Below are 13048 nucleotides of genomic sequence, written 5' to 3'. Positions count from 1 at the left end.
CCCTTAAACTAATTCATGGATCCCCAAGGGGTCCATGGACCCCAGTTTAAGAACTCCTGAGTTAGACGTAATAAGCATATCAAAGCCCATACAGAAGTAGGTATCATTTTGAACGAAACGCTTTGATATTTTTATTACGTCTTACTACATCCTACCATTATGTTCCAAATTCAAACTAGTTGTTTGATGTTTTCCATTTCCGTTCTGATCAAACGGTAGATTGGTCTATAAAGTGCTTTGGGGTAAAGGCTTGTTTACTTTTTAGTTGGTTTCTACGACTTAAGCTGCATATTAAACTTTATGGAACCTTAACCGTTTAGTTTTATATTCTGAAACGTTTGAACAAACCCTATGTTGTTGACATAGATATATGTTCTCAAACGATTTGAAATTATACTGTGTTTACTCCTTAGACTGTCTCAAACTAAGTTTTTATTTATAAATTGTTGACTTTTTTATTTCTATTATATTTTTGATACCCTTTCTACATAAAACTGACATGTTTAGCACAAAACATTCCGAAATAAAAGTACAACTCTACTAACCAGGTTATTGTCATGTTAATTAATGACCCGTTAAACCAGTTTTTTTTTAACCAGGGGTGCTCGCAACCCCAATGGGTGCCAGGATGCTAAGTCAACACAAAAATCGCTCAGTTAAATGTGAAACTAACTCATATTTTGGAATTGTTTTGCTGTTTTATCAATTACTTGTATAAAAATAAAATACCAATGGTTTTGTTATTTAAGCAATTCTATAAGGGGGTGCGAGAATTGAATGGAGTTTTGAATGGGGTGCAGCAAGGAAAAAGATCAAGAATCACTGCGTTAAAAGTTTTCGTTATGTGTGCCAAACTTCGATTTCTCTTAACTTCTTGTGTTTTTTATTTTCCTTTTTGGTTTGCTTTGTATGCTGTGTTTCAGACTGATTTTGTAGCTGTTGTTTTTAATATTCTGAATTTCCACCGGCAGGGTGACATTGGACCCCGTGGAATGATCGGTTTAGCAGGAGTGAGAGGTTTTGATGGCGCACAAGGAATCGACGGAGCACCTGGCCAAGATGGGTTCGGCTACCCGGGACCACTTGGTTCCAAAGGAGAAAAGGGCGACCAGGGACCTGTGGGCGCACAAGGAGTCCAGGGACAAAAGGGCAAGTTGTTGCAATTTAGTTAACACCACAAAAGACCCCACAATGTTTTAAAAATTCCAATATCTTTGCAAACCTAAAGAACTCCCTTTAAAATATTTGTGCCAATCTGTCATTCAATTTCCGAGTATCAAATCATACTTGGGTTAAATATACGTGAAGTAATTCGCGTACACCTTCTTAATGTCAAAGATAATCTCAGTTGGCTTCAATTACAACGAGGAAGTGTCGTATTACACCTGGGTTAATTATGCTCTAGCTACCATGCATAATATACTGACAAAAAGCTCTCCTGTACTTAGAACTTATATAATTTGTCCAACGTGTCGGCTACCTAACCAGAATGCCTTCATCAGGAAATGCAACGACATGGTGTTGTAGAATTTCCTCGTGAAGGCATCCTGCACAGGTAGCCCAAACGTTGGAGAAAACGGATAAGTACCAGAAGAGCTTCTTTTTAGATACTTGGATTATTAAACGCTTGTTTATTTAAGAAAAACTTATAAAATTGAATATGATGTTGCTGCCATCAGGCATTGTTTCTTTACCCTGTAGAAGATTGCCCGAATAGATGGTCGAAACGTTGGTACTTTAATAAAATTTGGCCGGAAGAGCAATTTTACAATTGCTATATATATATAAGCAATTTTGAATAACTGAAAAAATAACTTTTTACAGGATCCCCTGGCAAGCTCCTTATGCAGGAAGCACCCAAGGGTGAAATGGGTCCGACCGGGGAGCCCGGATTAGTCGGGCGCGTCGGGGACAAGGGTGAAAAGGGAAATCCCGGCCCCGGGGGTCTGGTCGGCGCCAACGGAGTAAATGGACCAGCTGGGGACATCGGACAGCCAGGACCACCGGGATACCCCGGCGCTAAAGGTATGACCGAAACAAGTAGTGACGTATATTTAAAAATATATATCTACAAATATTGTATTTTGTTTTTTTATTTAAAAAAAATGTATTTTTTTAAAAGTTGATGTCCATTTAAAATGTAGTTTTCAATAACGTTTAATAAAAAAGTAAGATGTAGGCAAAGCTCCTAATTCGAATAATGAAATACAGTTCCTTATTTATTATTGGAAATTTATGAAATACATATTGATGGCTAAAAGAGGGCCTATAATGAAATATAAATTTTTATCGAGAATTTTCGGCAAGCTTTATTTAACCTATTTGGTCTATTGTGAGCAAACTTTTCCAGAGTATAAATGTCCCAGATTAACACATTTTTTGTAAAAGCAGCGTATACGTGTAAGAAAGAATATAGCCGAAATAAAAAGCAGCGTATTTGCTTCTATCGCGAAAAAACACAGAAAAGTCGCACTTCGTTTTCTTCAGAAACAACTAAAGGTCTAAACAGGAATTGCTGTTAAGGATTTAACGCCTTATGTGTATCTTGACCCGTAGATTAAACGAATATTTTATATATTCGTGTGCTCATTTTTCGTCGCAGAAATTTAGTAATTGGTGAACACGGAATTAAATCAGTTTACGGGGAAGAGTCCTGACCTGTGTCTTGATCAGTGGTTCTCAAAGCTATTTTTCATATTTCTCCCTTACAAGCCCAAACACTGTAAATTCCTTCCCAGAAAATATCACGAAATATTCTACCTTTTATATTTGTTACTTTAATGTACTCTGCCGACAGAAAATTAGACCTACAGGAAAGATTCGAGAAATTAAAAAAAAATAAATGTAAAACTGCAATAGACACATCTGCGGCAAAAGCCACGACTTGTTACAAAGTTTGGATGCGCTATTCGTCTGAAAGAGTTTGTGTGATCTTATGACGTAGGTATAGACTTAGATTATGAGCCTAATAGACTCTTTCAATACCAATCACAATGAAGATAAGCTTTTTATTCTCCCTAAAATCTATTTCCTTCCTAAATTTCAAAATTCGTTCCTAAGGAAGCCAAGTGGCCCCTTTGAGAACCACTGGTCCTGACCGTTTCACACCAAATTTTATGTTGTGGTTTGTCTTCTGTTAAGTGCATTGACAGTGTAAAGACTTAAGTGAAAGACTGTGCACTTAATCATTGTTTTTAAACCACTTTACTTGACCTAAATCGTTCTGCTAAAATGATATGGCTTGTTCTGTCGGACAAAAGACTCGACTTGGATGAAGTCATTAATTAAATTACCAAAATATAATTTTTTTTGTGTGTTGAAAAACACAGAATTCGCACTTTGTTTTCCTCCGAAACGCCCAAAGGTCGAAACAGGATTTTTTGTTAAGGTTGTAAAGCTTTTTGTGTGTTGACCCCGTTTAGGGTTCACGGGAGAAAGGGGCGAAAAAGGTGAAGGCGGAATGCCTGGCCCAGTGGGCGAACGAGGACCCCCCGGCAAAGACGGTCTGGACGGTGACTACGGCACAAAAGGAGAGACCGGGGACTCCATTCCCGGACCACATGGTCCAGATGGTAATGACGGGCTTCCGGGCCTACCGGGGCCTTTCGGGCCGCAGGGAAAAGTGGGGGAGCCTGGCCCGAGGGGGGCGGACGGTGCATCGGGGCTTCCAGGACTGGACGGAGTCAGCGGTCTTCCGGGCCCACAAGGACTTGACGGCTTTAAAGGTAAGCGTCAGGGTTAAGGAGCTTAATAATTAAATGGAAAGTGAACTTTTTTATATAAATAAAAAGTAAGTTTTTTGAACTAGCAGAAGCTATTTACTTATATATAATTACAGTAAAACCGTAAAATTATGAATCGTAATAGAAGTCTCTATACAAACACTTTGCTGCCAGATTTGCTGTAAGTTATTTTATAACTAATTTTTTTGAAGAATAGTTGATGCGCCCACTAAAAGAACTTTCATAAATGACGAGATTCAAAACATTCCTCAGTCAAAATATTTGTTTATGAAATAAAATATTCATTAATTTCTGTCAGTCGCCTGCTATTTGTTTGGTAATATTATAAGTGAAATAATCTCACATTGTGGTTAGACAATTTTTATTTTAATTACGCTGAAACAACAAAATAGAAAGACGAACGATAATAAAAATAGCATCTATTAAGATGCGACAGGTTGGGTAATGGCCATCCCGCTTAACTTTATGAATTGTGGTTAGACAATAACCTGTAAAACACGCATGTGAGGCTCTAGCGCCACCAACGAATGAAACATAAAACGCTAATATAAGCATTTTAGGCCACTTTAATCTTTCGCCAAATTTGGGGGTACAAATTTCCCCGGTCTCCAAGATACAGGGGCGCCAAAATAAGGCTTAAAATGCAAAGAAAAGGCTGCTTCTTCTTTAAATACAATGTTTTATTAAAATTTAAATTGTTTTTCCGTATAAAGTAAGGTATATTATGTCAATGTAATAGAAAATGTGGTTAAACTTGGAGGAGGGGCGCCCATTTTATAGTTTGCCCCTGGGCGCAAAATACCCCGACTACGCCTCTGCCCCACGACCCCAGTTTTAATACCCCTGGCCTAGAACCTGGCTACGCGTTGAAAATTAACCTCACCACCGACATTTAATTTGCAGGCGAGAAAGGCGAATCCGCCATCATTGGAAGACAGGGTCCTGCCGGACTACCCGGACCCCAGGGAAACAAGGGGTACGTGGGTATTCGAGGCGCGAAGGGTGAGGTCGGACCCCCGGGTCCAGCGGCCAGCGGAAAGTTGAAGGGAGTCAAGGGAGTTATTGGAATCCCCGGCGTTGAAGGTATGCATGGAGACACTTCGGTTATATGACATATTATAAATATATATACAAAAAAGGGCGTGTCTTTATGGAATCGAAACCATTGTCAGCAGGTTTCTGCTTGTCGATCACTGTTCCGCTGACGCGTATATCAACAAGAAAACTCACAGTTTAAAAACCGTTCTTCTAATTGCAAAAGGAACTGATGATGCCAGTATAGGCGAATATATATAATGTATATATACAATACATACTACAGTATATGTTTTAGTAATTGATTTATCGTTTTGGTTGAACAAGACCAAGAACAATATTCAAAGAGTTGAATAATTTCAGTATAAACCTCGTTTTTTTAGGTTCTGATAAATACAAAAACAATTTCATTGGAATAAACCAGAAATTAAAAAAAATGAAAAAAACTACGGAAACGTGTTTCTATTCTAATTATTATTGACACCCCTCAAATCTCCAACACAATCGTATATTTGCATTTTTAACCTCGCTTACTTTATTATGTCACTCAACAAAACACGACGATCAAATATTGGTTTGGATAATTTAGGTTTGCCAGGACCAAAAGGAAACAGGGGACCAGGTGGTGAAAGTGGCCGGGATGGTCAGGATGGCCTCGATGGACGCCCAGGACCAAAGGGAACTAAAGGCCAAACAGGTCAGTAGAAATGACCCAGTCATCTCGCTTGTCCGTAAATTCGTAATTTATTGATTTAACCAGGCTTATGAATTAATATTGGCGATATACCGCTAATGCAGTGGTTCTCAACCGGTGTGCCATTTCTAATGCTCGGGTGCCGCGACATATTTGAGAATAATTAAGAATCTGATTTCTTCTTAATTGGTAAGCTTCTTGATACAACTTTTTATGTACTACTAGAGACCATTATATCAAATGACATTTTTCTACATCCATTTATAGTGACATTTATACTAAAAATTCTAGTTGGGGCGCAGAAAATCTATCGACTATTTTTTGAGGGTTGCTGTAAGCCATAAAAGGTTGAGAATCACTGCGCTAAAGAGTCGAGCAGTATTTACGAGTGCTGTTAGCACACATAACGTTAATCCTACCACCTTACATTTCTGTTGGTTTGGAAAGAATTTTACCATTACCGAATTTAATGAATTGAGATAAATACCTCACCTTTTTAAATAAATAAACCAACGCATTGTTTAGAATTCCACTAAAATTTACATTATCTTACACGTAATGAAAGATACACACGCATATGTGTTCCACAACTGCGATCTAGTTCTTCAAAAACGAACGATTACGGCAACGATTACGGCTTACGTACCATTAGAACACCGAAATCCATCGCAGGCTCACTGATCTGTCTTAAACGTATTTACATTTAATTCGAAGGTGTGCAAGGATACCCAGGCGAAGCTGGTCCACCGGGAAAACCCGGCTTAAAGGGATTCGCTGGATTTGACGGGATGTTCGGCTTGCCAGGAAGAAAGGGAGATCAAGGTACGTTGTTGAATCAATGGTGATTAGTGGAGGTGTAAGATGTCAATAGGACGAGTTGGTCCGAGTGACATCGAAAAGGATAAAACTTAAGTTAGGTAGATAAAAAACTAATATTATTATTATTTTTATTGTTCATATTGAGATCTAAGCCTGTTCCACACTGCTAGTTGTTGATCTCCATATCGTAAGATGCAAACAGAAACACAAAGGGTATGAAAACGATTTAAAACAACTTATTCAAAACGATTCATTCGAATTAAGTTTTTAGCCAGAACTGATAATGCGCTTTGCGTAACTATAGTATTTCTGCTCTTTTCGATTGGTGAGCGTGCTGTACAGTACATTTGTTGTCGGTTGTATAAATATCAGGTAATTGGTAATTTGAATTTTGAAGGCCAATGTCTTAAACAGCCGCAAATAGAAGTCACATGCAACTGAACACTGGCCAAAATTAAATAAACTTAGAAATACCTGAACAATTTGAGCGTCTTTAAAACCCCTTAATCTTCTTAAAGAAACAACTTCTAATATAGTTTCTTCATCTAATTTCCTCAATTTAATTAAGGTTTTGGCATCTATTTGAACTAAGAAGGCTGCTGTTCACATTCTGTCTTTCACGAACGCTGTATTTATCATTTTCTTTCCAGGTCTGATTGGCTTCGCGGGCCAATCTGGACCCAAGGGCGAGAAGGGCAGCCTGCCACCTGGCGGTTTGTCTCAATTCAGGGGATTTCCCGGCGAGCAAGGTGACGACGGTGAACCTGGAATTACTGGAGAACGAGGTATTTTTTAACAGACCACTTATTTTACTATGCACCAGCTTGTGAGCAAGGCGTTGGCCGCTGCGTTGTTGTAAAGATCTTACACAATAAAAATAATGACTATAAAATAGTTGCTGATACATTGTTAATTGTTTTTAGCCAAATTTTCTGTGGTACGACTGAAATTGTTGATTGGTGAAATGTTAACTTAAATCTTGCTTAACGCTAGTTCATTTATAACGCAACACACTTTCTGGTTTCCGTATGCAACATTGCACGAATAATTTTTTACCAGATATACACGCAAAAACAGCTCTTCTAGTAATTGTAATTATTTACCAACGTTTCGGCAACCTATGCAAGTCGCCTTCATCAGGGTGGATGACACGGAACGCTTAACATAAATTAATATTTTTTGATTAATATTAGTCCAGAATTGCAGAATGCTGGCGACTTGGCGACTATGTCGGCCGAAGAATCAGCCAGAAAACCAAAAAAATTGGTTCCCAAAAAATTGTATTTAAAAAAAATAATTTCTAATTTTATTCTCTAAACTCTTTTTCATCATTATTTTCCTTGCTAATTGCCTTGTTTATCACTAAACATTGTTTATCACTAAACGCTAGGGAGACACAGAATTTAACTTTAGAGACGGGACTAAAAAACGAAGAGTTTGGGCCAAAATGCTTGTCACCAGAAGGCTGGCAAGATTTTTCCAGCTTAAATATTAGTATGCCTGGTAACAACAGTTTATATACACGCAAAAGCTACATCTGTCTGTTCTAAATCGTTTCAGGTCCGAGAGGTGACGATGGCATCCAGGGCGTCCCGGGCGAGAAAGGGTCATCTGGCCCGACCGGCGAACCGGGGCCGTCCGGGGAAATTGGTAAGGACGGGCAGCCTGGACGCCGTGGCTTCAAGGGGGAGAAAGGTTCCATGGGCAACGTCGGCATCTCCGGGGGTGTTGGGGCCAAGGGAGAGGTTGGATTTCAAGGAGTGGACGGACCCCTGGGATTCAGAGGATTCAAGGGAGACAAAGGTACGGATTACTTGGCGTGGTACGCTTATCGCCAGCTGAAGTCCAATCGATTGAAGCGTTTAACCAATGAACAGCCGCTAAAATCGATGTAAATATATCAAAGTAGTGGCAGTTGTGAATCCGCAACTAACAATGCCAATAGAAAATTGTTTTTTGTACGAAAATGTATAGTAACCCCTTTCGATTTTTAATTTCTTCATCCTAGCGCAATCCCAACCCATCGTGGCGTTGGCAAAGTGTAAATAAGCCTGTTTTACTAAAATGTCGAATACGGCGATAAGGAATTATTAAGAAAATTGCATTTTTAAGGTTTTTATTTCCTTTACTCTTCGCCGACTAATATTTATTCATAAATAAAGCCAATTTTTTTTTGGCCAGTAACATTTGACGGCTATACCTGTTTTTTTTTCAAATGTGTCCGTGATTTTTTTTTTAATTTTGAGAACCGTAACTTGAAAAACATTAGTCGTTTCAAGACGTTGACTAAAGCTTCAAATCCCCCCGCAGAACAGTTTATTATACCTAGGTGCATTAACAAGTGGTTAACAATGTTAACCTGCTTGCAACGAACCTCATTTTTTTTGTCTAAAACGCTATACTTGCTCACAGGTGCAACTGGAGAACCTGGCCCTGCAGGTCTGGATGGACTTCCCGGTTTGGACGGAAAGGACGGCGAACCGGGGAGGGTCGGGCGTTCAGGACTAAAGGGAGCCCGCGGCGTCTCAGGACTTCACGGCGCGCCTGGATTTAAAGGCGAACGGGGACCATTTGGACCCGCTGGCGACGCTGGTAAGTCACTTTAGGAAAACACTTAATAGCCAGAGCATATTAACTAAGAAATAATAATCATGTTGTTGTCTTGTTTAATGTTGCGCTTTAGCTTTGGTTATTTTGGAGATGGTGAAATTGTGCTCCTGTTGAGCAAATTGCCACGTAAATCAGCTCGCAAAACTTAAACGCGCAATCACTCAATAAAACACCTCTCAAAATTTCGAATGCTAAATCACTGTGTACTGCGCGATGTCGTTTAAACTACACCTTTCTCCTATTTTTTATTGTAAAAACTGCACTTGGGTATTACCAAAATAATAAGTAAATTTTCTGTATTTTTATGAAAAAAATGTTGTGTTCGCTTCATAGTTCTTTTGAAAAAAAATCCAGGACAGAAAAACAGCTAAATTTTACTTTGCCTAAACATGATTTATCCGCTCAGAGAGCGAATATTAAGGAACGTAGCAAAAACATATAAAATACCAAGACCACAAAGTAATTTCTGGGATTAAGTAAGCGTAAACGTTTTTTTTTTTCGACATCAAACAAATAAGGTTACTGTGTTGTTCACATATTGTCATTTGTGTTTTTTTTTTCTATGGTTTAATCACTTGCTTTCAGGTCGCGACGGTTTGCCAGGCGAGAAAGGCGTCATCGGACTTCCAGGAATTTTCGGTCAGCCTGGCCGAGCTGGCCTCGTGGGCCTGAAGGGAGAAAAGGGCGAAAAAGGTGAGAGCGAATAAAATGGTGGTCCAGACACATAATTTCGCAGCAGAAACCTGTTTCAGCACTTTTACAAATTTTTGCAGTACATATAACTAAGTGTTGCTCATCCAGCAGTTACTGGCTGGATATTATGCCTGGAAGCAAAAGCTTATTTAACAGTACACGTTTAATGCTGACTCTGTTAAAGAAATACGCTGTATTTACAGGTAACCTGGGTCTTCCTGGTGTACACGGCATGGATGGCCTCTCGGGCCCACCTGGCCCCAAGGGTCTTCCAGGGCGATCAATTGTGCCAGGACCCAAAGGTCGAACTGGGCCAATGGGTAGGTTAAATGCATTATAAATAGTTTATAATTTCTACAATAAAAAGACGTAATAAGAAGATCAAAGCCCATACAGAAGTAGGCATTATTTTGAACGTTTCGAATAACTCTTTTTTCATTTTCAACTTTGCAAATAGTAAAAATAGTAAAATGTCATAACCAGGTTTTGCGTTGTTTAATGTTATCAGTTATTCACTCTGAAACCTACATTTTTGTGTTTGTGCTCATATTTATCGCCTAGAATTTTAAACCGTTATATTTTGTGTTTTAAAGGCTTCAAGGGTGAAACTGGCGACCTGGGACCAAAAGGAAACGATGGCCCAGTCGGGTTCCCTGGTATTCGAGGATTACCGGGTAAGTAATGCCAGTAAAAATAATTATTTGAGGTATGGTTATTTGAATCGCTCCAAAAGACATATATCTCCAAATACATAGGAAAAACTTTGTTTTGAAACTGCTTTATCCACTGGCCTGATCAGTGTGATGTATTCAGATGAACCATTAAGTGCTTGGCTGTGTTATTTTACAGCGGTTTCAAAAAATATATCGATGAAAAAGCATAGCTTTTCTGAAACGATTTGATTTTGTAGCTTTGCCCCAAAATATGCAACGATGTAGTGTACCTGTTAAAAAAAGCCAAAATTCTACACTGTTTGCCAGCCCGTAAGATAGCAATAATCTTTGAGGCAGTTCATACCTAAAATAATAACAAAATAATAATAAAGCCTTTCGGCGCTTACTGGTTACTTAATCAGTATTGAAACACCGGATCCTCTATTACAGTGGTTCTTAACCTTTTTTCTTTTGTCACCCAATTTCGTTGCACAAAAATTATCTGGCCTAATCATTTTTTATAAAAAAACTTATAAAATATGTTTATAACTAAGAAAAGCAGGACATGTTTTGAAACAGATTATTATTTATTAAACCGTTAGTGAGTTACTTGCTGCCTTCTCAATTTCTCCCCAAGCCATTCTTCCTGTAAAATTAAGTACATTGACACAAATGAAACTAAATTCTTTAATAAATCTAGCTTTTTTAAATCGGTCTATGGCCCACCTCAAAGCTTTGGTTGAGAACCGCTAGTTGCCCGATCATTTGATGTTTTTTGTTTGTTTTCATCATGTCGTAATTGTGAAGATTTCATTTTCAGTCTAAGAATATGACATTAACGTAATAAGACAACACCCTGTCAAACAAACATGTTAGTTTAACTTTAAGTAGCACCGTATTCCCGTAACATAGCCTCAAATGAAATAAGCTATTGTTGCCAGGCATAATATATAACGGATTTATAAGGAATCTGTTTTACATGTAACGTCAGTATCCTGATGAAGACGTTCTGTATAGCACGTCGAAACGTCGATCTATTATATATTCTGCTGGAAGAGCAACACTCCGTTATAGCCTCAAATGTTTCAATGGTCCACTGGTTGAGAACCGCTGCTAGTAACCCAATGTTTCAAAGGCGGCCTAACAGATATCTTCAATTTATTTTTATTTGTAGGCGTACAAGGCTTGACCGGTCTGCGTGGCGAGATTGGCTTAACTGGACTGCCAGGATTTCCGGGCAAAAAAGGAGAAATGGGAAACACTGGAAGACACGGACTGATCGGAATCGATGGTGAGTTTTTAAATTAACCTCGTTTTTTGACAATAATCGTGTCGACTGGGATTATATCACAGCAAAAACATAAAAGTGTTTTTTAATTGATATTTTTACCGTTTTTTCTAAATTAATTAACTTCATAAAAATATACGCTTTGCGACAACGTAACACTACGATTAAAAAGCCCTACTGTAATGAGTCATAAAAGTGCAACCGTTTCATAGTATTTAAGTTTTAGTTGACCTGAAAAATTGTATTAATTCAACAGAAATTAGGTTAAAAGACTATGTTAACTATATAACTAAACATGTTTTGTGCTTGAAAATGCACAACAACCCTGAACGCGTTTTAGAATCAACTAGAACCGATTAATCCATGCCATTCCTAACGTTGTATATCACAGAGAAAAGAGTGTCACTTATTTTTTTCTGTGCCCGTATATAGGTCCACCAGGTCCGAAAGGCGAACAGGGCTTTTTCGGGCGTCGGGGCCGTAAAGGGTCCAAGGGGGTGACAGGAGAGGTTGGATACAACGGACTCGATGGACTGCCCGGACAATCTGGCCTTGATGGCAAGCCTGGAAGAATAGGAGTGCCCGGAATAAAAGGTTTGGAGCTTTCTAAATTAATCTGTCTTACTTTTATATTTGGGATACCGTACAATATTGAATATGCGAAGTCTTTAGTTTTACATACAGTACGTGAGATGATTACGGGACAAATGTATGTTATGGGTAAATGTGACGCCTGACTTTGCAAAAGTGCGGTATTCTTTCAACAATTTATTTCCGTGTTAGAAAACTAAGAAAGACATCGTCTTATACGCAAGGTGTCAATTCCGTCATATGTGTGCTAAACTTAAAGTCAATAAACACATTATTTTCCAAGATATTTTGCAAGTGACATTATATTATGCCAATAGCTGCGAGGATAGAAAATTGCAGTTTATTACATTTATTGCAAACTTACATTTATTTTCTTACATTGCACAAAGGTTTTGCAACAAATGTTTGTTGCAAACTTACATTTATTTTCTTACGTTGCAAAAAGTTATCGCAACAAACATTTATGGCAAAATCACATTTATTGCAAACTTACATTTATTGCACACATCATATTTATTTTCTTACATTGCAACAAAGTTAAATATCTGGTTGTAAAATCGTTCAACTACCTCTCGCAGGGACAAAGGGTGACCAGGGTCTGCAAGGACTGCCCGGCCCCAACGGATTGGTGGGTGAGAGGGGATTCACCGGGCCAGCGGGGTCACCTGGCTTTCCGGGGCCGGCTGGAGAGAGGGGCGAATCGGGGATTCCAGGCCGTTCCGTGCTGCCATCCGATCTGGTTCCAGGGGAGCAGGGAGAAACTGGTCCACCCGGGGCCATAGGAATGTCCGGGCTGCCCGGTAGAAGGGGATTCCCCGGTCAAAAGGGATTAAAGGTTTGTTTGGTTGTCTGTTGTTTTTTTATATTTTCGCAGAGTGCAAAAATCAGTGTAATTTTTACCAGTTACGGAAGTAGCATTTTG

The 13048-nt window shown here is 38.8% G+C and overlaps 1 protein-coding gene across 1 annotated transcript in view; it reads left to right on the top strand.

The window, feature by feature from the left end:
* The window catches only part of LOC146146813 (uncharacterized), a 36729-nt gene that overhangs the window by 18090 nt on the left and 5591 nt on the right, over window positions 1-13048 (top strand). The window contains exons 16-30 of the mRNA XM_083387071.1: window positions 972-1149; window positions 1825-2025; window positions 3423-3725; window positions 4647-4826; window positions 5368-5475; window positions 6187-6294; window positions 6942-7076; window positions 7852-8094; window positions 8704-8883; window positions 9487-9594; window positions 9798-9914; window positions 10188-10268; window positions 11422-11538; window positions 11968-12129; window positions 12705-12961. Of these exons, the coding sequence (XP_083243197.1) occupies window positions 972-1149; window positions 1825-2025; window positions 3423-3725; window positions 4647-4826; window positions 5368-5475; window positions 6187-6294; window positions 6942-7076; window positions 7852-8094; window positions 8704-8883; window positions 9487-9594; window positions 9798-9914; window positions 10188-10268; window positions 11422-11538; window positions 11968-12129; window positions 12705-12961 (2478 nt within the window). The remainder of the gene's footprint in view (window positions 1-971; window positions 1150-1824; window positions 2026-3422; window positions 3726-4646; window positions 4827-5367; window positions 5476-6186; window positions 6295-6941; window positions 7077-7851; window positions 8095-8703; window positions 8884-9486; window positions 9595-9797; window positions 9915-10187; window positions 10269-11421; window positions 11539-11967; window positions 12130-12704; window positions 12962-13048) is intronic.

This window comes from Ascidiella aspersa, chromosome 4 (genome assembly GCF_963924565.1).
Source record: "Ascidiella aspersa chromosome 4, kaAscAspe10.2, whole genome shotgun sequence".
Classification (NCBI taxonomy): Eukaryota; Metazoa; Chordata; class Ascidiacea; order Phlebobranchia; family Ascidiidae; genus Ascidiella; species Ascidiella aspersa.
Note: the sequence above shows the minus strand (reverse complement) of the source record. Positions and strands in the feature narration are given on the sequence as shown.